At 26.2% G+C, this 23,024-nt stretch overlaps 3 protein-coding genes across 3 annotated transcripts; 2 read left to right on the forward strand and 1 right to left on the reverse strand.

The window, feature by feature from the left end:
- Nucleotides 1–4,727: 4,727 nt before the first annotated feature.
- On the forward strand, nucleotides 4,728–8,186 carry OCT59_029610 (uncharacterized protein; the record flags this gene model as incomplete). Its single annotated transcript, XM_066145038.1, has 9 exons — nucleotides 4,728–5,064; nucleotides 5,129–5,864; nucleotides 6,076–6,309; nucleotides 6,582–6,639; nucleotides 6,714–7,163; nucleotides 7,378–7,464; nucleotides 7,527–7,938; nucleotides 8,001–8,070; nucleotides 8,150–8,186. The coding sequence occupies 9 exons, from the start codon at nucleotides 4,728–4,730 to the stop codon at nucleotides 8,184–8,186; spliced, it is 2,421 nt and encodes an 806-aa protein (XP_065994781.1).
- Nucleotides 8,187–15,879: 7,693 nt separating this feature from the next.
- OCT59_029611 (Septin spn4) lies at nucleotides 15,880–18,429 on the reverse strand. Its single transcript, XM_066145047.1, has 10 exons — nucleotides 18,073–18,429; nucleotides 17,790–17,921; nucleotides 17,489–17,705; nucleotides 17,307–17,424; nucleotides 17,132–17,227; nucleotides 16,902–17,053; nucleotides 16,714–16,809; nucleotides 16,531–16,642; nucleotides 16,301–16,441; nucleotides 15,880–16,180 (listed from the first exon to the last, which is right to left on the reverse strand). Exons 1-9 carry the CDS (start codon nucleotides 18,179–18,181, stop codon nucleotides 16,319–16,321), a joined length of 1,155 nt encoding a protein of 384 aa, XP_065994782.1. The 5' UTR covers nucleotides 18,182–18,429; the 3' UTR covers nucleotides 15,880–16,180; nucleotides 16,301–16,318.
- A 396-nt stretch (nucleotides 18,430–18,825) lies between these two features.
- Nucleotides 18,826–22,509, forward strand: OCT59_029612 (uncharacterized protein; the record flags this gene model as incomplete). The annotated part of the gene is made up of 12 exons (XM_025315673.2): nucleotides 18,826–19,164; nucleotides 19,261–19,360; nucleotides 19,439–19,521; nucleotides 19,661–20,334; nucleotides 20,409–20,821; nucleotides 20,907–21,250; nucleotides 21,326–21,359; nucleotides 21,441–21,529; nucleotides 21,603–21,656; nucleotides 21,737–21,888; nucleotides 21,974–22,145; nucleotides 22,221–22,509. The coding sequence occupies 12 exons, from the start codon at nucleotides 18,826–18,828 to the stop codon at nucleotides 22,353–22,355; spliced, it is 2,589 nt and encodes an 862-aa protein (XP_025182359.1). The 3' UTR covers nucleotides 22,356–22,509.
- Between the last annotated feature and the right edge of the window lie 515 nt (nucleotides 22,510–23,024).

Raw genomic sequence — 23,024 nt, forward strand, 5'->3', positions numbered from 1 at the left:
TTATTTAAAAAAATGTTGCAAAACATTATTTTTTAACTAAATAAACATTTTTGCAATATTTTTACTTTAAATTATTAAAAAAAATATTGCAAAACGTTATTTTTTAATTAAATAAACATTTTCATAATGTTCTTTAATAAACAATAAAAAAAACATTGCGAAAACATTTCATTTATGCATGCATTATTATATAAAAATGTTTTGCAACATTTTTTGTATAATAGCTCATCTAGTTCGTGAGCTACTAAGCCAATTTAATTATGGCTTGGCTTGGCTCAGCTTGAAAAGCTTGAGCCAGCTTATGAGCCAGTTTGGCTCGTATAGAGCACTAATCACAACTCACTTTTATTATATAAAATCAATATAAAAAGTAAATTATAATACTATAACTCACTTTTAAGGCAATAACATTTATTATGTAATATTTTAGAAGATGAAAGGGTATTTGAAGGTTATATAACATATAAGTATAACATAAGATTTATATTACATGAGGGTGGATGGATATAAGCTTATAGTAAATGGATATTATGTAATAAATGTCATTACTCTTATAGTTTTATTATATAAAATTAATAGTTTTAGGTCAACAGATCATTTAAGTTATATTGATGTTACAACCTGAATTGATGCTAAATTGCAATTGCTAAACCTAAACTGATAAATTTAGGTCAACCTATCAGATTACCTAAATTTGGTCAACCTGTTCAGAACTCTATTTATAATAATAAAAAGCTTTTTTTGCAATTATCTTATCATTTAACAGTTCAATTTTAATGATTTTTTTTTATTTTATAAAGTATAAAAAGAGCTACAAAATAAAAAAAAGTTTATGCAAATTGGATTATTAGATAGCAAAATAATTGTATTATAATATATATATATTGATATAATATATTGTATATTATATATATTTTTTTAGTTAATTAGAATTAAATTACATAGATAAAGAAATCAAAATCTCTAATTGAGCATAATTACATAATTTATAACATATCTCTTAATAGTAATAATTTTTTTTTTTCTTACAGCATATTTGTTAATTTATTAATGTAATAAAAAGATAAAAAATATATAAAATATATAACTATACTAATATACTAATATTATTAACTAACAAATTACTTGTATATACCCTATAAAAAATTTTTATCTGAATATTTCCATTATTTCTCTAAAAAGTGATACTTGTCTTCCATGAAAATTCGTGAAAATGATACATTCCGATATCCGTTAGCGGATGTTTCCATATTTAAGGTTATTAATTCCATGAAAATGATACATTCACGGAAAAAACATGGAAAGATAAAACACAGATCAGATTTTTTACAGGGATATTATTAGGTGATAAGTTATACTTAGTAAATAGAAAACATTTAAAATATCTCATCTTAGAGAAAAATTCACTGTTTTTTAGCAAGATCTATCATAAAATTCACTGTGACATAATACTGGTAAAATACTAATTTTATTTTAAAAGTTATTAACTTATCAGTATTTTAATAAGATAATTTTTTTTAAAAAAAATCAATTTATTTAATTTATTTAATTTATTTAATTTATTTATTATATTTATTACTATATAATTATTTTATTTAACTTATTTAGTATATGATTTATTTTATTTATTATTTTTACTTTTAACTTTTATTATAAATAGTATTAAAATTCTACTTGGTTGAAATTAAGTCAAATAGTTAGTAGATAAGATTTATGTTGTAATTTCAGGTTATTTTTAGTAGTATAATTCAAAATAGTTAATTTTACAACAAAAAATTATCTATATTTTTTTTATCATATCTAGAATATAATCTTATATTGTTTTAATAAAAATTTATTTTTTTTAACATTATTTCATGTGATTATTTGTAATTAATTTAAAACTTTCCTAATATGTTAAACTCTAATAAATCTGTTAAAGCATTAAAATTTTCAGTTACTTTAGTTGTTGATAGGATAACAATATATTATTCAAAATAAAAATAACTTACTATTATAATTTTTATATAAATAATTTATTAATAAAATATAATAGAAAATTTCTTAATTCTGCGGGGTATTCAAACACGTATCATGTAAACATTAAAAAGTTATGTAAAAATAAATTTTAATAAATATAATTTTAAAAGAAACATGCAGTATGTGTATTTTTGTCTGTTCTGCAAGTTTACTTAAAGCGTCAAAGTTAATTTTAAATATCAATTTTGATTTATTTAACAAATTCTTTTTTTTCCTGTTTTTTCATTAAATTTAATTCTGCCCAATATTAAATGATCAGCATAGAAAATTTACTTTTTTGGAAACCCGTGTTTAAACACTCTGTGTACAAATAGAAATTGTCAATATAATATATTATATAAAAAATAACATGTATTTCATTAATTCAGAATTGATATTAAAATATTAACTATATGTTTTTGTGAAGAAAAATCTAATTTTATAAAATATATATATTATTTTTATAAAAAATGCATATATTCATTATCTATTATAATAATAATATTAAAAATAGTTTATAACTAATTTATGTAATAATAATGTTATTTTTATCTAATTTAATAATTAATCTAACTTAATAAGTAATAATTTTAGATTTTATAGTGATTTTATATAACAACTTTACTTATTTTAATGGCAATCTATATAGAATTTTCAGGATCTTATTAAAATTTACTAGTTTCTATATATAAAAGAAATATTATAACCTATAATATAATATATAATGCAACTTGTATATTTATCATTGCTATTTTAAGACTAATAAAATGTATAAGCAGGTTAATTAATATAAACAAGTTACAAAAAAAAGTAGTAATATATCGCATAGGTAATAAATAAATTATTTACTTTATTTAAAATTCTATAAATATATAAAAAAAAGTATTGCTAAGGGAATCTCAAACATCACATATACAACTCAGAAATTAACTTTTCACAAATTGACCCTAAATTTCAAAAAAAAAATTGGGTTTTTCGCAATTATCTCGGCATTTAGTGATCCAATTTATACAAATTTTTTTTTATTACTTTGTAACTCTCATCTTGCTTTACAAAATAAAAAAATCTGCATGAATTAGATCACTGAATGCCACTGGTCGAAATAAAAACTTTTGGTCATGTGACAAATCGGCTGATCTGTCACACATTTCGGCCAAATTTCGGAAATTATTAAAAATCGGCCAAATTTCGACATATATGATTTATGGTTGATTTATTGAATTATTTAATCAAACGTTACGCATTACGCATTACGCGTATTAAAAGTTTAAAAAAGGATCATCCTTTTTTAAACTTTTTTAATTTTTTTCTTCCCCTCCCCTTTCCTTTCCTTGTTCCCCTTCCCCGTTTCCCCCTTCTTCCCCTTTCCCCTTTCCCTTCCTTCGTTCTCCTTTCCCTTCCTTCCCTTTTTCTTCCTTCCCTTTCCCCCTTTCACTTTTTTTACTTTTTTTTTATAGGTTCGGCTTTCGGGTGGGCTTCAAGTACAGAAACTCAAAGATTCGTAAGTACGAATACTTTGGAGTTTATTTTAATTTTTTAATATGAGCTTGATTCTTTATACCGTTCTTTTTTCTTTCTTTTTTTTTAGGTTCAGCCGTTCAGGTGGATTTCCGAAGTACAGAAACTCCAAAGATTCGTAAGTACGAATACTTTGAAGTTTATTTTATTTTTTTTTAATATGAACGGTTACTAACCGTTCTTTTTTCTTTCTTTTTTTTAGGTTCAGCCGTTCGGGTGACTTCTGAAGAATGGAAAAAACCAAGTTTCGTAAGTTCGGAACTTGGTTTATTTTTTTTTAATATTATAAACAGTTATTAACCGTTCTTTTTCTTTTATTTTTTATAGGTTCGGCGTCTCAGGTAGGGCTTCCGAGTTCTGAAAAACGAAAAAAACCAAGATTCGTAAGTAATCTTAGTTTTAATTTTTTTTGTTTTTTTTAATTTTATTAATGAACGGTTACTAATAACCGTTCCTTTCTTTATTTTTTAGGTTCAGGTGAGCTTCCAAAGAACGAAACCCCAAAGATAAAGATTCGTAAGTACAAATCTTTTCTTTATAATTTTTTTTTGTTTTTCTTTATTACGAACAGTTACTAATAACCGTTCTTTTCTTTATTTTTTAGGTTCGGGTGGACTTCCGAAAAATGAAAACCCAAAGGTAAAGATTAGTACGAATCTTTACTTTATAATTTTTTTTTTGTTTTTTCTTTATTACGAACGGTTATTAAAACCGTTTTTTTCTTTATTTTTTAGGTTCGGGTGGGCTTCGAAGAACGAAAACCCAAAGGTAAAAATTCGTAAGTACGAATCTTTACTTTATAATTTTTTTTTGTTTTTCTTTATTACGAACGGTTACTAATAACCGTTTTTTCTTTATTTTTTAGATTCGGGTGGGCTTCGAACGAAAACCCAAAGGCAAAGATTCGTAAGTACGAATCTTTACTTTATAATTTTTTTTTAAGGGACAGATCGGCACTCAATGAGAGAAAATGATCGGTAAACTATAATTAATTTAATGGGTTTCGTAATTAATAAAAAAAAAATTTTTGGAATTTCGCGTTCTTTACTATATAAACTGCCTCAATAAGCAAAACAAAACAGTATAAAGTAACCCTTCTGGCCAAGGGAATTATTTCAGAAGATTTACACTATGGAATACATGCACGAAATTGGTGGGAACCACGCAAATTTGTTTAAACCAACTTTAATCTAATACCTTACCGACTATTTATGTCTGTTAATTGTTGTCTTAACAGTAAAAATTTTGCAATAACAATTCTTAATGATGAGCAAACACAAAATCCATGTTTCCATTGTGTTTGTGATAGTAAAGATTCTGGAATTCAAGCGTCAGCGAGTGCAGCTATTAATAACATGTACGTACAAATTTTTGGTAATAAAACAACAAAGTATTCAGGATTAATTGTTATGGGATTTGATAATGAAGCAATTGTTCGTGAGTTAGTAGCTGATGTTTCATTTATTCCAATATTTATTCGTTTAGATAAAATAATAATTGTGGTTAGTAAAATTGGTGTTTCATCTTGTGAAGGATATTATGGTGCCGGTCCAGGATATTTTTCTACATATAAACTATGCGAAACAACAATCACTTTTTGTACAATCCATAGAAGATGAATGTAGTTTAGACATTTATAATGAAGGTGTTAAATTATACCATAATAAGAATACTACACCTAATAAAATTTGGGAAACTATTGATATTCACAAAAAATATGATGGAGTGGCTTTATTCAGAATTACTGATTCATATGTTCAACAAAAATTGGAAGAACTGAATAAATTAGAAAAAAGTAAATTAGAAAAGAGTAAAAATTTAATTACTTGTACAAGTGATAATTGGGAAAATATTGATATATTGAATCTTATATTTGAGCAAAATATAAAAAAACGTAAAATTGCTACTAGTACATTTTCAGATTGGTCAAACTTATTTACAAATTGGTATAAACAAACTAATACAATAATTCAATTTCTCACAATTTTATTTCAAATTTATCCAAATAATTACCAATTCCAAGAAAAAGAATTAAACGCGTGGCGAGCAATGTTTTGTGCCGCTGGTTGTACCAATATCACTCTACTTGTAAAAAAAAAGCATATAATTGAATTTTGGACAAAAGCATCAGATCCTTCGTCTGATAGGGATAATCTAGTAAAACTTTTTGAATCAGGAATGTTATTGGTAATGGAAAAGAAATCTCAACATAATAGCGAAAGTGAAAAAATTTGGGAAAGTTTACAAAAAGCTTTAGAAGCAAATAAAAGAGGAGTTGATGGAAAAGTTAGGATTCTTTCAATAATTACCGAAAATTTTACATATAAAAAACTCAATGAGAAGTTTGGGTAAAGTTAAAAATTATATTTATTGAATTTATTATAAATAAATCTTAAAAATAACTAAATACTTACATATAGGTAGGAAATAATATAATTAATTCTGCACGAAAATATGCAAGACTTAATGGACCAGGAGCACCAAGCCTAATAAACCACAAAAGAACTGTTAAACAAATGTCTGAAATTAAAGAAAAGCAATTTTTAATGTTTTTTCAAGTTCGAAGTATAGTTATGCAAAGTTCTTACCAGTGGATAAGAATGGATCACCAATATTATATATGCGTGATCAAAAAATCAAACTGTGGAAAAAATTTGAAGAAACTTTTCCTAATGGTATGAAAAAGACATCATTTTTGGGCCGATTAGCAAATTGTAATAATATCAAATATCGGAATGATATGGGTGGACTTTGCCTTACCTGTAATGAATATGGCTATACTCCATTTCACTGGTAAAAAAATGGTCTATCCTACACATATCCTACACATATCTTACATATATCGGGTACTCAAAATGTAGAAAATCATACACAAATAATACACATATCATACACATATCGGGTACTTATATATATAGTATACCTATCAGGTACCTGATATATGTATGATATATATATTAGTACCCGATATGTGTATGATATGTGTATTATTTGTGTATGATTTTCTACATTTTGAGTACCCAATATGTGTAAGATATGTGTAGGATAAATCATTTTTTTACCAGTGAATTTGAGTCTTTAATAGCTATTGCACACAATACATTTTCACAAAAAGATCAGTTAGTAAGTAATATTTTTAATAAACAAATTATTTTAGTTTGAAAATATTATAATTTACCTTTTATTAATATTTTTAGAATAATGCATTGCGAAAAATTGACACTTTAAAGCGTCACTTGCGTCGTGATTATAAAAGAGAATTGGCGGTTAATGCTGATGGTACAACACAACATAATCCCTGTATTTCTCATTGTTTACCATATGCCTTTGGAAAATGTTTGGAAAAACATAAGTCACAATGCTCAGAGTGTGATAAATTTTTTGAATTTTTTGAATTTATGCACCTACATGTAAATGAAGATCAAGCAGCTTTTTTAGAAGAAATAAAAGAACATTTGCAGTATTTCTTAGCCCATACAACACGAAAAGTATACTTGAATGCTCAATTTAAAGCTACATTGGCCAATCTTGATGAGAATGGTGCATTATTTATTGCTGATTACAAGATGAGAATTTTGCCAAGATCTGCTAGGGAAACTAAAGCAGAATTTTTTGGCAAACGTGGCTGGACTCTTCACACAATCCTAGTTTTTACAAAAAAAAATAATTGTGCAGAGTTAGATATACGAGCATTATGATCGCAATTAGTCAACTGGCCTAAGCAGGATGCTTTAGTTTCTACCTCTCCGATTTGAAGCTGTTTTTGAAACAATAAAAAATAAACCAAAATGGATTAGAATAATTTCAGATAATGGGGCACATTACCATTCATCAGAACTTATGGTTATAGTTTCACATTAGAATGAATGGTATCAAATTGAGGTTTGTGATTGGCAATTTCTTGAACCGGGTGAAGCTAAAACAACCATTGATTCCCATCACGCTGCAGTAAGTACTATTGTTATAAAGCTATTGCAATAAATTTCACATTAAAATTACTTTTTTTTTAGATTTCTCATTCAATCAAACGATATATTCAGATTGGATATGATATTCATGATGGAGAGGATATAGTGGAAGTAGCTAAACATTTATCTGGTACATCACTGGCAAATTTAGAACCAAATCGAAGTCAATTTGGACCTGAAGATGAAAATTCAAATAATGTTAGCAAAAAAGAACTAAATACAAAACCAAACGTCAAAACAATAAAAGGTATTTCAAATTTGTTTTACTGGAAATGGCCAATTTCTGGTGAAATGATAGGTTATATATGTGCGCGATCACTCCCACATTTTGGTCCATGGAATAATTTTTCTCCTTCTGCAATTGCCAATCTTTGCACCAAACCAATTGTTCGTCCCCATCCAAAGATTTCTGAACAAACTGAATCCGAATCATCTTGGACAATTCCTCTGCTAGGTAATCAATTGAAATAAATGTCTTTTTTCATAAACATATTTGACTAATAATGTATTTTATAGATATAAATTCAACCAGTATACCGGAATTTATGAATAATAATAATAGTAGTGATGAATTAGAAGATGTAAGGTAAATAAACGTGTAGCTTAAACAAACATAACAAACATAATTGAAAATTATAATCTTACATTTTTTTGCGTTGAATTAGTTCTGTTGATGCGAATTTTCAATTTTCCATGGGATAGGCATTAAAAAGCAATCAAAAACTAGGAGGGAAAGGAAAAGGAAAAAGAATGAAAAAGAAAGTAAAAGAGTTGTTGAAAAGTTTTTTTTTGAACGGAAACCTCAATCAAAAGGATAAAATGTCAGCAAATGAGATGTATAATGAACTACTGATATTTGTTGAATCTGGAGAGTTAGAAGCTGAAAATATTCCTAAAATAGCAACAATACAAAACTGGATTTCAACTTACACACGAATATTCAAAAAATAAGCTACAGAAAATATGGTAAACAACGCACCATAATATAGTATAATAAGCAGAACTTTGTAAATAATATAAAATATTAGTGATTAAGAACAATATTCAGTATATAAAAGATAAAAAAAATAAAAAAATGAAGCTAAATTAAAACTAAATAAAGGGTTAAAAACTAAATAAGAACCAAAATCAGCTCATTTTTGATCGAAATTGTTCAAAAATAAATCATCTAAAATTTGAATCAACCGGAAATTTATAGCCGGAATCTCACGTTCCTCCATAGTAAAGTCAAAGATGTGGAACTTTAGTGACGTCAAATTTTGCAAGTGGCTTAGCTAGGATTGATACTATTAATTACCATTTTTAAAATTTGTATAACATATCATGTGGTGAGCCGATGACCCGGTAAAAAAGGAGTATTAGCCGTTTTTAGCAATGATCTGTGTAAATCGGAATTAGTAAATTTCTCTTATTGAGTGACGATCTGTCCCTTAATTTTATTAATGAACGGTTACTAATAACTGTTCTTTTCTTTTTTTATAGGTTTGGGTGGACTTCCAAAGAACAGAAAAAGGAGAACCTTTAAGATTCGTAAGTAATATACTTACGAATCTTTTTTTTTATGTTATGTAATGGTTACTAACCGTTCCTTTGATTTTTTTATAGGTTCGGGTGGATTTCCATCTTTCCAAGGAACGGAAAAAACTAAAGATTCAGTATAAATCTTTATTTTTTTATTTTTATTTATTATTACGAACGGTTTCTAACCATTCTTTTTCTTTTTTTTTAGGTCAGTGTTTTCCGAAGAATGGAAAAAACCAAGATTCGTAAGTACGAATCTTGGTTTTATTTTATTTTTTTTTTATAATATTAATGAACGGTTACTGATAACCGTTCTTATTTTATTTTTTTAGTTCAGTGGGCTTCCGAAGAACAATAGAAAACTAAGATTCGTAAGTAAGTACGAATCTTGGTTCTTTTTTTTATTTTTTATTTTTATTTTTTATTACTACGAACGGTTTACTAATAACCATTTTTTTCTTTTTGTAGGTTTTAGGATCTTTAGAAAAAGTGGAACCAAGATTCGTAAATACGAGTACGAATCTTGGTTTATTTTTTATTTTTTTTAATATTATTATGAACGGTTATTAATAACCGCTCTTTTTTTTCTTTTTATAGGTTTGGTGTCTTGAGTGGATTCCGATAAACAGAAAAAACCAAAGATTCGTAAGTAGAATCTTGGGTTTTTTTGCTTTTTTTTAATATTATGAAACGGTTACTAACCGTTCTTTTCTTTTTTTTATAGTTTTGGTGGGTTTCCAAAAGATCAAGATTTGTAAGTATATACGAATACATGAATAATGTGATTGTGGAATTGTAGATTAGCAATACTTATTTGTAATATGCATTTATAAATAAAGTTGTGATTTTATTGCGAATATCAAATAAAATGAGTTGTGGTTGAATATTAGTAAATAAATTTAGTACAAATTTGCAATATAAATTAAGTAACATTCGGAAAACTATTCACCAAAATTTGCTATCTGAAATTGTTCCGAATGTTAACTGAATTTTGGCCAAAATTTCAAGCTGAACTTTAGGCGAGTGGCAGCGAATTGCAGCCAAAAAATCTGCTAAAGTTCGACCAGCATTAGACCATAAATCAGCCTAAAATCGGCTGGCTGAATTTTGGCTGATTTGGACTATTTTGACCAGTGCATGCCGAGATAATTGCAAAATAAAAAAAGAGCAAATTGGACCTTTTTTGGCAAAAAGTCAGTTATGACTTATATAAGAGATATCTAAGATCCTTTGCTAAATATTATCTGTAATATAGTTATTAATAATAAAATTAAAAATTACTAAAACTTATTAATAATAAAATTTTATTATTATTTTATAAAAAAGAATAATTTATAAATGAATATTTAAAATAAATTTAAAAAATCATATAAATTCTTTATTTTTTAATAATATTAGTCAGTAATTTATTTTAAAAATAGCTGAATAAACTAATATTACTAGATAATGGGATTCGTTGTAATGTCTGAAGCACTTGTTTAAAATTATATGTTAAGCATGTTACTAAAGATCTGATCACATGATAATAATCAATAATACATCTTATTGGTTAATTATATGTGCAGACAGATATATCTTGCATTACAATGTGTCTAACCATTAATGTTCTTTACTACATTTTAGACAATTATATTTTATTGAAATTAAGCATTTTTTGAAAATATACATCTTTTTAAACTTTCTAAAATTTTTATATAAAAATTATATATATTATTAATAAAAATAGTATTAAAAATAAGTACTATTTTATTCAAAATAGAAATACTAAATTTCAATCAATTTGCAATCGAAACTTAATTTTAATAAAATATGATATTTTTTTTATTATTATTATTTTATAGGTATAGTCTTATTATATTATAATATTGCTTGCTTATTTAACTTATATATATATATATACTAGCCGTTGAACCCGTTGCTCTGCAACATCAGATAAACATACATGTGATCGGTATGACGGTTAAATGTTATACGTGATTTTATACAGTCTTTCGGGTGCACAGGTATAAATTCGTAGTCTAAACGTTATAGATACACAGGTATAAATTGTAGTCTAAACGTTACAGGAACACAGATATAAATATGTAATCTAAACGTGACTGTCATACAGGAAAATAATTATTATATAATAGATATATATTTTTTATTTATTATAAATGCAATTTTATCTTAATATAATTACACTTACTTACATATACTAAACTTATAACAATAAGAAAAATAAAAAATATATAAGAATTAAGCATTATAAAATAAGACTACTTTTCCAAAAAAAAAGTTAACCTATCACTTAAATGATTATATCACTATTATTAACAATAATACAACCAAAATTTTTAGGTAACTGTCAAGATTTGCCTAAAAATTTGCCTAATGACCTTTCCAATAAAATGCAAAATCATTCCATTTGTTTCAATTAATATTATTAATGAAGTTTACTAATCTTACATTATTCTTATCACGTTTTTTACTATTTGACTTTATTCTTTTATCTCTACTATTGATATCCCATTTTTTCCCTCTTTTTACATATTATAAATAACGTACATATATAATTCTTGATACAGAATGATAAAAACGTAAAAAATAAATGTACTAAAAATAATTTGTTAAAACTACCTAAAAGAAGTCTATATATTTTTCTTTCAAATAAAATTTGCTATATATAAATATAATCAAATATGGAATGATGTGAAAAAAGTAAAATTCAATAGATTATCTATCTATATATTTTTCTTTTTAACTAAATAGCCCTATATACAGTTCTCGAAAAAAGTAATCGGAATTGCAAAAAATGCAATAAATTAAAAACCAGTGATTATAATAACTTCAAATTTCGAAGATTTGTTGCTAAATGTGTAAAGGTTGTAAATATAAAATTTCAGCCTTTGATTTTATTTCTTTGTCCTATAATCGATTTTTTAATTTGAAAAAAAATATCGTTAAAAATTTAAGCAGGGTGTAAATTCTATAAAGATTTGATATTGTTCTCAGATATTTAATAATCAGCATGTATATTTGTAATAAAATATTATAAACATAAAAGAGGACCCCGGATATCTAATATAAAGGTCATAATGGACTTTTGGCCAAAAACACCCCTTTTTGCTGAAACTCAAAAAATCGTTTTTTGTAAATATCTCAGCATCCAGTAATTCAATTTTAATGAATTTTTTTTATTTTGTAGCCCTCATTTAGCTCTACAATTTAAAAAAAAGTTCATCAAAATTGGACTACTGGATGCCGAGATATTTACAAAAAGCGATTTTTGGTAATGAAAAATGGGCCAATCTAATCAATGCGAAAGTGTGACTTATGACCTGTTTTGGAGATATCCGGGGTCCTCATAAAAGAATATCTTTTATTAATTTTTAAATTTTTTTTATGCTATTTAATTAATCAGTTTTTCAGCAAATTTGGATTAAAATTGGCTCAAAAATCATTAATAAAACTCAATTTTAAAAGCATTAAGCTTATTTGGATTGATATTTTTTCAAATAAATTAAATATTATTTATCTAATATTAATTAGATTTTATTATAATCCTTTATAATTATTATATTTTAAATCCAATTTTGCCTTTCAACTAATATTAAGGGTTAGGGCCGGTTGCTGATCAATACAGAAAATAAATTTTGATTTCAAATTTTTCAACAGCTAACAAATGATAAAGTGAGAAATTTTTTTTATTAGAATCAACATTATGTAAGCTTTATTTTATAACTATCCAATCCTTAATAAACTACTATTTGAATACTACTATACCAGAATTTTTAGGATTTTATAACTTAAATTTTTAACGACTTTTTTTTCCCAATTAAAAAATTGATTGAGAGACGAGGAAATGAGATAAAGGGCTGAAATTTTATATGCGTAATATTTATACATTCAACAATAAATTTGGAAAATTTGAAGCAATTTTAATCATTGGATTTTTATATTTTGCACTTTTTGTAATTCCGATTACTTTTTTCGAGAACTGTAAATATTATCAAATAGAGAATATTATGAAACTAACAAATAATTATTCATTTTTTTCATTTTGATAATTTGTTTTTTAATAATTAACTATTCCACAAAAGAAAATAGAAAAACAAAATGAGAATAACTAATTGTATATTTAACCTTCATTAATATCACACCCTCTTTTCAATTTTACGATCTCTAATTGAACACTGGATAATCATATAATTATAAGTGATACCATTTGCTCTTTTTTTTCTTTTAACTCCATTACAATAAGTCGTTAATGTATTCAAATCTCTAACACTGTTTAACTCTTTGAAATTCTAATCTTGATATTGGTACCACCTTTTTAATATGTCTTGCCAGAGAGCCAGTTTAACTTGTTTACTAATTTTCAAAACCTCTAGATTCTCTGTTACTTTATCAATTATAGTATCCTTACTGGTACTAATTGACTGTTCTATTATAATATTGTCTTCTAGGTTAAATATTGCTTCTTTTTTTCTTCTTATTTTAAGAAAATACTTCTTATTGAAAGAATGACCAACAAAAATTTTTTTTCAACATATTGTATTCTGTTCTACTTAATACTTGATCTATCAGAAACTTCATTTCCTTTATCAATATATATTGTTTTTTAAAAATATCATCTGATTCATTTTTATATCTCAATTGATGTCTGGAAATATATATTTTTAATTCAAACCCATTGTCTGTATCTCGCTATTTGTTCTTGTTACCTTTTAGGCTACAAAAGAATTTTTTTATATTTTCCTGTTTCTTTTGTGATTTAAACTGTTTATTAAAGTCCAAATTCACATATATAATTACATAGTTACCTGTTCTATTAAAACTTTTTTGGTATAAGTAATGCTTATACGTTTACTTGATACATGTTTAATTTGACTATAATCTCTGAACATGTTTTGGTAAAGATGTTTCTATCACCTTTGAGTGACAATTTTGACATATTTTTCTATCATATAACATCACATAAGTACAAATAAGGTTGCTTGTCTAAACCTCCTCAAAATCCTACGATTAGTTTCGTCAAAATTTTACTATAGATTTATTATAGTTTCGGCAGAGTTTCAGCAGTTTCAGCATTTATAATAAGTTTCAGCAGTTTCGCCTTTCTCCAAAGTTTCGCCAGTTTTTTAATATAACTTTAATATAGTTTCGGCAGAATTTCGCTTTTCGGCGAAACGCCATCTTGCCTAAACCCCTAGGTTTCGGCAAGCAACCTTAAGTACAAACATTATTACAATAAGAATATAAAATAAATCTTATCTCTATCGCAACTAGTTTATCCAATAATAACTGATATATTCTCAAATAATATTTATTTCCAGGTTTCAAATTAATAGGCAATCTATAAAATATACTTATCAAATATTTTAAGATCCTATATTCATAATAGTCCTATCTGAATTAATCTTAAAAGGTTCATCATATTTCTTAACAATATGTCTATTATTAGTTATAATTATTAACGTATCTTTCTCTTTCTAAAGTGAATCTACATGTAAAAAGATATAGAATTTTCCTTTTCAAGTAGCATATAACGTGTCAGCCCCTAAATACTATTTCATATTTACCAAATGGAAGAATGTATAGCCAATAGAAATTTCTTTATTTGGCATTATTAATCTAATTAGTGCACTGTATTTATGCCTTTTCTTAAAAAAAAATCTCGCAAGAAAACAAAAATTTTTCTTTAAAGGAGAATAAGTTCTTATAAACTCTTGATAACACAAAAGAAAGATAATAAAAAGTGTGTTGTTTTAACCAAGAAACACTTTTGCTTTAATATTAAACTACTAGTTTCTTATTAAACAGAGAAAAAAGCAAATTATTTTTTATGTAAAAAATGGATGTGAACTGTATGAAAAAAAGTTTTTTTTCACTTATTTAACTTATATAAAATAAGAAAATAAAAAATATATATAAACTAAAACTAATTATTATAAAATATAACTACTTCTTTAAAGAAAAGTCAACCTACCATTTATGCAATTAGATTATTATTAAAAATAATAATGCAATCAAATTTCTAAGTAATTGTCAAGATAAAATATAGTATTATAATTTTAATTTTAAAGAAATTCTATAAGTTTATAGTAGGATTCCACCTACTTTTAAAATAGGTTACTCCCAAGTCTAAGGTAAGATTTATATATAAAATTTGTTAAAAATCCTACTATAAAAGGTTTTTTTTCTTTTTTAACTAATTAACCAATAGAATTTAAGTAAATCCTAAGATAAAATTTCATATAAAAGTTAAAATTTTCTATAGTATAATGGTGTAGTTAGCTGAAAAATAATTAGCCACAATATGATCTGAACCTAGTTCAGTAATAAATTATTGTGATTAAACCAGGTCTGAATAATTGGCAATCAGGAATTCAATTCTGTTTTTTGGTTAACTGTACCATTATTTCTACAGTAATATTTATTAGTAGTAGGTGGAGTTCTTTTATAGTAAATTTTTTAGCTGGATATTTAGATTTTATTTCTATATGTATTTTCTAGAATTTTAAATAAATAGATTACATTATAGTAATTTAATTTATAAATCTTTATAGTAAAAAAAAATGGTTATTTAAATAAATTATTATTATTAAAAGTTAAAAGATTTTTTTGTAATATTAATTTTTTAAAAAAGAAATTTTATTTAGCATTTTAGTATAAATTCGATTTTTATATATAGTATATGTAATTTTTTATTAAACTTTATTATTTACTTTTATTTATTAAATATTAAAAATCTTTATTTATATATAATAAAAAGTATTTTTATATAATATTTAATACCTATTATTTTAAGTATTTAAAGTGTAAAAATATTAAGCAAATATATTTAATATTACATATATTTTTTAAAGATCAAATTTTCAGACTTTTTGTTAATAGTAATTTTTTAATATAAAGAATAAACTATCAATATAAATATTTTTCTATTAAAGTTTAAATATAAGGAACATATATTAAAAAATATAACAATATATTCAATAAAAAAAAGCATTCATGTATAGTAAATAATGGATATTTCAAAATACTTCTTTTAAATAAGAGACAATTTAGCATCTATTTATAACTAACCCAAAAATACTTTTTTTTTTTTGGAAATAAATAAATCCCACATAAAAATTAACTATGATAGTATATATAATACATATGACTAATTTGATAATATAATTAATTATTTTCTACTTGAATATTAAAGAAAAAGACAAATTAAAGAAAAAATAATAAAAAGATTTGATAAGGCTAAATTAAAGAAAAAGAATTGCATCATGTAAATCATGTATTAAAAAAGTTACTTTTACCAGAAATAACTTTTTTTTTTATTTTCTTCCGCCTTTGCTTGAAAGTCCTGCTTGAATCGTTTCTAATTCCTGCTCTAACGATTTAATGTGAGAATGTTCAGCTTCTAAGTCCTTGTTAAGACGATCGCGCTCAGCAATAAGCTATAAAATAGATAATCAACATCAATATTAAAATAATGGGAAAAAAGTACAATATTCTCATCAAAGATCTGATTTCATGGACTACTAACATGTTGTTCCCACTGTCGGAAACGGTTCTCTTCTTGTTTAACTTGTTCAGTGAATCTCTTACGAAGAGCTTCTTCTTCTTCTTTGAATTTAGGATTATCAAGTTTCTTAGGTCTAAAAAAGAGTAGAATATATATTAGAATAGAATTGCAATAAAAACATATAATGTGGAGAAAGAATCTTACTTGGCTTCACCAAACTTCCTTGTTTCCATTTGTGATTGACGATAATTTTCATAGTGGGTTTCCTCGGTTGTGGATATCAAATCTAACATGTGTGTCCTTATAATAGTAGACAAATTATACGATTAAAATTATAAAATTTCTCTGTCTATAAAGTAGGAACTCTTGATTTTTTTAAACGTGAGATTTACCTAATAAGAAGGGAACGAAGTTTCTTGAAATCACAATGATCTTCGTTTTCAACTTCGGCAATACCCCAGCTGTATTGACGTCCCTTTACTTTACGACCATCAGGGGCAATGACATCCTCATCACTACCAATTATCGCAAAAGGCATAGCAGCCTGTTTATCAAGTGAAAGATAATCAGTTAAAATACGAAATATAGAAAATTTAATAAAAAAGTGAAATATAAAATTTACCATAATGTTCATATTTCGTTTGGTGCTGGTTTCATCGTCACTTTCAATTGGGCATTGGTAAACTTGAATGTTTTGAGCAGCAATAACTTCTCTAACCTATAAATTCAAAATATATCAACTGAATATTTAAAATCACAAGTTTTAAAAACATCAATTATCACGCAAATGACTTTACCCTTCTCTTGAAGGTTTCCAAGTCTTTTGGCGTCAAGGTATCAGCCTTGGCAATTACGGGAATTAGATTTACTCGAGAACCTAAACGTTTCATGACTTCGATATCCAAGGGCTTTAAACTACAAATTTATATATATGATTAGTAATCAATCTTTATTATTATTGTAATAATAAGTAACTTACGTATGGCCAGTTGGGCGGATGAAATAAAGACAGGAATGAACACGCATATCCAATTTTTCTTCACGATGTGGTTGTTGTTCTTGTCGCATGTATGATTCATGTTGATCATCGATGAATTCAACGATGGGTAACCAACTATCCCGATTATTTACATAGTCGCCAAATCCGGGAGTATCAATAACTGTGAGCTTAACATTGAACATTTTTTCTTCGAGTTCTATAAACAATATTAAAAAAAACACAATTAATAAAAACGATCTATAAAGATAAATGAATTGGAAATAATGTTTTATGTACTTGCCAGCTTTTGTTATTTCAATCTCAACTGTTTTATCCGTTTGTTTGGCATGGCGTTTAGCTTGATTCTTTTTTTCTTTGATAGTAGTAGTGAAAAGAGTATTGATGAAAGTTGTTTTACCGAGACCGGATTCACCTTATTAATAAAAAAAAATCGTCATATTAAAGTTTCACTAGTTGATTGAAGGTAAAACACTTGTACTTTCTAACAATAACATAACATCTGTTTCGAAAAAGTTATAGATGTTCCGGTGAACTTTCCTCTTCTAAAAGCAACGAATACTTACCAACAACCATTAAGGTAAAGTTGGTACCGCGTTTGGCAACAATTTTATGACGCTGGTTTGGCAAGTCGGCAATGCCAATACCGTTTGTAGAAACTGCACTTGGTGACATTATTATTGTGAAACAAACGAATAAACTGTTAGCAGTTCAAAGGAAAGGCGAATGGGTTAGTCAAGAAATAAAATATCTTTTATTCCAAAGGACAAAAAAAAATTGATGTGAATAGGTCTTTTTTTTAGGTAGGAGAAAGCGAAGGTTTGTGTGGGAGTTAATGTAAAAAACCTTTGCGCATATTTCGAAATAACAAATTAACCAATGATATGCAAAATATAAGTTTTAGGTAACAAAGATTAGTTTGTGACGACCATGCCTGAAATTTTTTGGTTAGTAACGTAATACAACATAATGAAATTTTTTTTTTGTCAATGGTACGATCTCCGAAATTTATATTTCTTTCTAAATATAGAAGAGATGAATTTAATATTGTTCTATTATTAAAATTATTAAGGCTTTACTTCGGGTATGAACTAAAGATATCGTACCTGCGTAACAATTAACTAAAATGGCATGTCAGTGAAACGGACTAGGGCTTATTTATTACTCATTTAAACAATCAACGGTAATTTTTAACTCTTGTTTTTACATTTTTTTTTTAGTTTTTATAGATCTCCTTTAATAAAAAATTAATAACAGAGATTATATCCGTTTTGTTATTATAAGTTCAAGTTTATCGTAACGATTCTTTTGATAAGAGAATGAGTCACGTACCTTCCTCGCCAATGGAGGACGCTCCGTTGCTTACGGACTCTAGAACTCCTAATGATCCCGAAAATGACGAATCTCACCTTGGTAATAATGAAGGTGGTAACATACGCGGTCCACGCACTCGCGAAGCTCCACGCGACCACACAAATTTCTTACCTCGTCATGGGAGATTCTCTAAACTAGAAGTGTTCTTGGCTTTAATTAGTGTCTTGCTATTAATACTTATGAGTGTTTTCGCTGGTTTATACGCCGGGAAGGCAAATAAACATATAATATCTCCAGAACCTCCACAACCGCCTATTATAGTTCCACCAAACGATACCACAAAGGTAAACATGTTAATTACAATTCTCGCAAGAATGTTGGTATGCTGGTACTGTTGGTATGAAGAGAAATTAATAAAGTATAACTTACTCGTTTTATAGAGTCCTTGTCTTACTCCAGATTGTGTAATTATAGCTGCTCAGATTATTAACGACATGGATTTAACCGCAAACCCCTGTGACGATTTCTTTCAATATTCTTGTAAAGCTAAAATTTATCTTTTATATTTATTATAAATTCGTTTTAAACTTTTCTAAAATTGTTTTCAATTTTTTTAAGGTGGAGGCTGGATACATAATCATGTAATACCAGAAGATAAAGGGCGCTACAGCTACTTTGATAGTTTATATGAAGATAATCAGGTAAATGATCGGGGCTTAGATCCGGATGTCATTAAGTAGATCTGGATACATATTCAAAGATGATCAGATAAACCATTAGGGATTATTTACCATTCTAGGAGTTATTACTAACGAGATTTTTTTTTTTTTTTTGTTACAGAAATTATTAAAGGAAATTCTTGAAAATGACTTTGAATCATCTAATAAATTTAAACAAGGTCTCCCGCCACCTTCAGAAGTAATAGACAAACAAAATTTTTATAAACTTCAATCTTTTTATCAATCTTGCATGAATGAATCTTTAATTAATGAACTTGATGCAAGGCCTTTGATACCAATATTAAACAAAATTGTTGAAGATTTTCCCGTAGATCCTAAATATTCTTTATTGTATAATTTTGGACATTTGAGTGAGATGGAAGATATAAGAGGTCCTTCTCCTAATCCCTTAAATTTAACAAATATATTATCTCGCCTTTCTACCTTTGGCATAAAACCATTGTTTGAATTTTTCGTAGATGCAGATGCAAAGGATCCAAAAAATAATGTTTTGTATTTATCTCAGTCTGGTCTTGGTTTACCTTCCAAAGAGTATTATGAGGAAGAAGAGATATTATCAATATACAAAGATGTTATGATAACATTATTAGATAAGGCTTTAGATTATAATAGTAATATTTCTCTTCCATTTTATAATAATTTCAATGCATCACAAGATCTATTTGAAGATATTTTGGAATTTAGTACAGAAGTATTGTTATATGAAGAATGGGAAAACAATGCTCTAAAAATTATAAATTTTGAGAAAAAATTAGCAAAAATATCTTTATCAGCGTAAGTCAGATTTTACAGAGTCATAATGAATTTTAAATTTATATCGTTAATCTTTCTTTTTATCTTTGGAATAGTGAAGAATTTTCTGATCCTGAGGCAACCTATAATAATCAAACTATAGTATCACTAAATAGGCTTAGTCCTGCTTTTCTTTGGTCTCAATATATTAGTTCGTTATTACCTCCAACATCAGATGGTTTTCCGTCTAGAATAATCTTAACTTCTAACAAATATTTTAAAGACCTCTCAAATCTTGTCAAAGAAACTCCAACTGAAACTTTACAACTTTATTTCATATGGCAAGCAATTTATACTTATGCTGATAATTTAAGTGAAAATTTTAGAGCACCTCTAAGAAAATTGAGGGCAAAAATTAGAGGAACCGATGAGACAGTTAAACCAAGAAGATGGGAAGAATGTCTTAAATCAGTTGACAATACTTTAGGTCTTATGGCTGGCAGATATTTTGTATTGAAAGTATTTGGAGGTATAATATGATAAGTTTATATTTATATTTATTGATTTATTTCATTTATAATATTTATATTGTTTTTTATTTATTTTTATTTTAGGTCAAAGTAAAGAAATGGCAGATCAAATAATTGTCTCCCTTAAAGACTCATTTATTAATCGATTACCACAGCTTGATTGGCTTGATGAAGAAACGCGTAAAAAAGCGATCGATAAAGTTAATCATATTATTCAAAAAATTGGATACCCCACTTCATCACCTGATACTATGTCACCACAATCTCTAGCTGAATACTATGCAAAGATTGAAACCAATGAAAATAAATATTTTGAAAATCTTTTAAGTGCTCAGGCCTGGGCTTCTAGTAAAAAATGGAGTGAAGTTGGTAAACCTGTAGATATTGGTCAATGGTATATGACTCCTCAAACAGTTAACGCATATTATGTAAGTAAAGTTATACTGTACATGATGAATTTAATAGGGAAAGTAGTAACATGGCTTTTTTTCACTGCAATTTAGAATCCTACTGCTAATGAAATCGTATTTCCGGCTGGTAATTAATCTATTTAGAATGTTTTAATTTATTGTGTATATATATATATTCATTTAATATATACCTATTTATAAATAATAGGAATACTTCAATCCCCGTTTTTCAGTGCCAAGGCTCCAGAATATGTTAATTTTGGGTCGATTGGTACGGTTGTTGGACATGAGCTCACGGTTTGTACCATCTTAAAAGTTTGCTTTTTGGGACGATTGAGATTTAAGCTAACTTGAACTTATAATACTAAAGCATGCATTTGATAATAATGGGAGAAAATATGACGCGAATGGTAAATTAACTCAGGTACAAAACTAATTTATTCAAATGATTTGTAATTTCAATGAATTTATGCGTAAAAATAATCTATTTTGTTTATTAAATAGTGGTGGTCTAATACTACAATTGAAGCTTTCAAGGAAAAGGCACAATGTTTTGTGTATCAATATGGTAATTACACCGTTGATGATCCAAAAGGGAAACACGTAAACTTGAATGGGATTTTAACTCTTGGTGAAAATCTTGCCGATAACGGAGGGTAGTTATTTAAAATATTCATAGTTTACACTTTTTTTAAGAAACATTATTCTAATTATAAGCATATTCTCAAATAATAATTATAGCCTTAAACAAGCTTTTCAAGCATGGCTAACTCGATTTGAAAGTGACAAGGATAATAAGTATAATAATCAATTATTACCTGGATTACAGAATTTGACTCGAGAACAATTATTTTATATATCATTTGGACGTGCTTGGTGTTCAAGAATAAGACCAGAAACTGCTGTAGAAAGGGTAGAGATTTCTTTTTTCTTTTAATTATCGATACTAAAATATTTTATCTAACATTTATTTTCTTTGTGTAATAAGATTCGAGTTGACCCTCATTCACCAGCAAATTGGAGAGTTAATGGTGTATTAAGAAATTCAAACCATTTTACCGAAACATTTAAATGTCATTCAGGGTCAAAAATGAATCCCGTAGATAAATGTTCTATGTGGTAAAAAATAATTAATAACAAATTTTAGTTTGATTGTATTATATATATATCTTTTTATTTTATTCAAGTTTAGAGTGGGTTATTATATATATATATTATAAAATGTATCATGTATTTATTTTTTTTGTTTAATAAAATTAGTTCTGTACTTTAATCAGAAATCATGTGATTAGCGCTTTTTTATATGTGTAATTTTTTGATTTTTATCACGTGAAGACTAGTCTTGGAACGCGTTACGTCATTGTAAACCTTTTTTTTTTTTTTTAGCTTTTTTAATACTTTTTTGTTTGTTCATAAAATTGGTATTACAAATTAATGGTTTGTGTAGTGATTTTTTTTTTGATGATGAAATTGGTGATTTTTTTTTCTATTCTGTACAAAAAAAGCTAAGAGTAAAACTATATAATAATAGCTAAACTATTAGCTATTAAATGCTATATTCACAAAAAAAAAATATTATATATGTCAAAAAAAAAAATTATCTTTTTTTTTCGACATTATTAAACGTAATTCATACATATTATAAATATAAAATAAAGAGTCTACTCAAATTAAAAAAAAACAAAAAACTTCAATAAAATTGTCATTCACGAAATTAAAACAATGTCCAATCAAAAATAGACCAAAAAAAATTAGGTTTGAAAAAAATTTGCATCATAAAGTTAATTTCCCC

Source organism: Rhizophagus irregularis, chromosome 9 (genome assembly GCF_026210795.1).
Source record: "Rhizophagus irregularis chromosome 9, complete sequence".
NCBI lineage: Eukaryota > Fungi > Glomeromycota > Glomeromycetes > Glomerales > Glomeraceae > Rhizophagus > Rhizophagus irregularis.

Excerpts from the sequence above, each read along its gene's own strand:
- OCT59_029611 (XM_066145047.1), bottom strand. The coding sequence starts at position 18,181 with ATGTCACCAAGTGCAGTTTCTACAAACGGTATTGGCATTGCCGACTTG. Across the intron at positions 17,228-17,306 it reads TGGAAACCTTCAAGAGAAGG|GTTAGAGAAGTTATTGCTGC; the intron begins GTAAAGTCATTT and ends TTGAATTTATAG. Across the intron at positions 17,054-17,131 it reads AACGAAATATGAACATTATG|GCTGCTATGCCTTTTGCGAT; the intron begins GTAAATTTTATA and ends CTTGATAAACAG.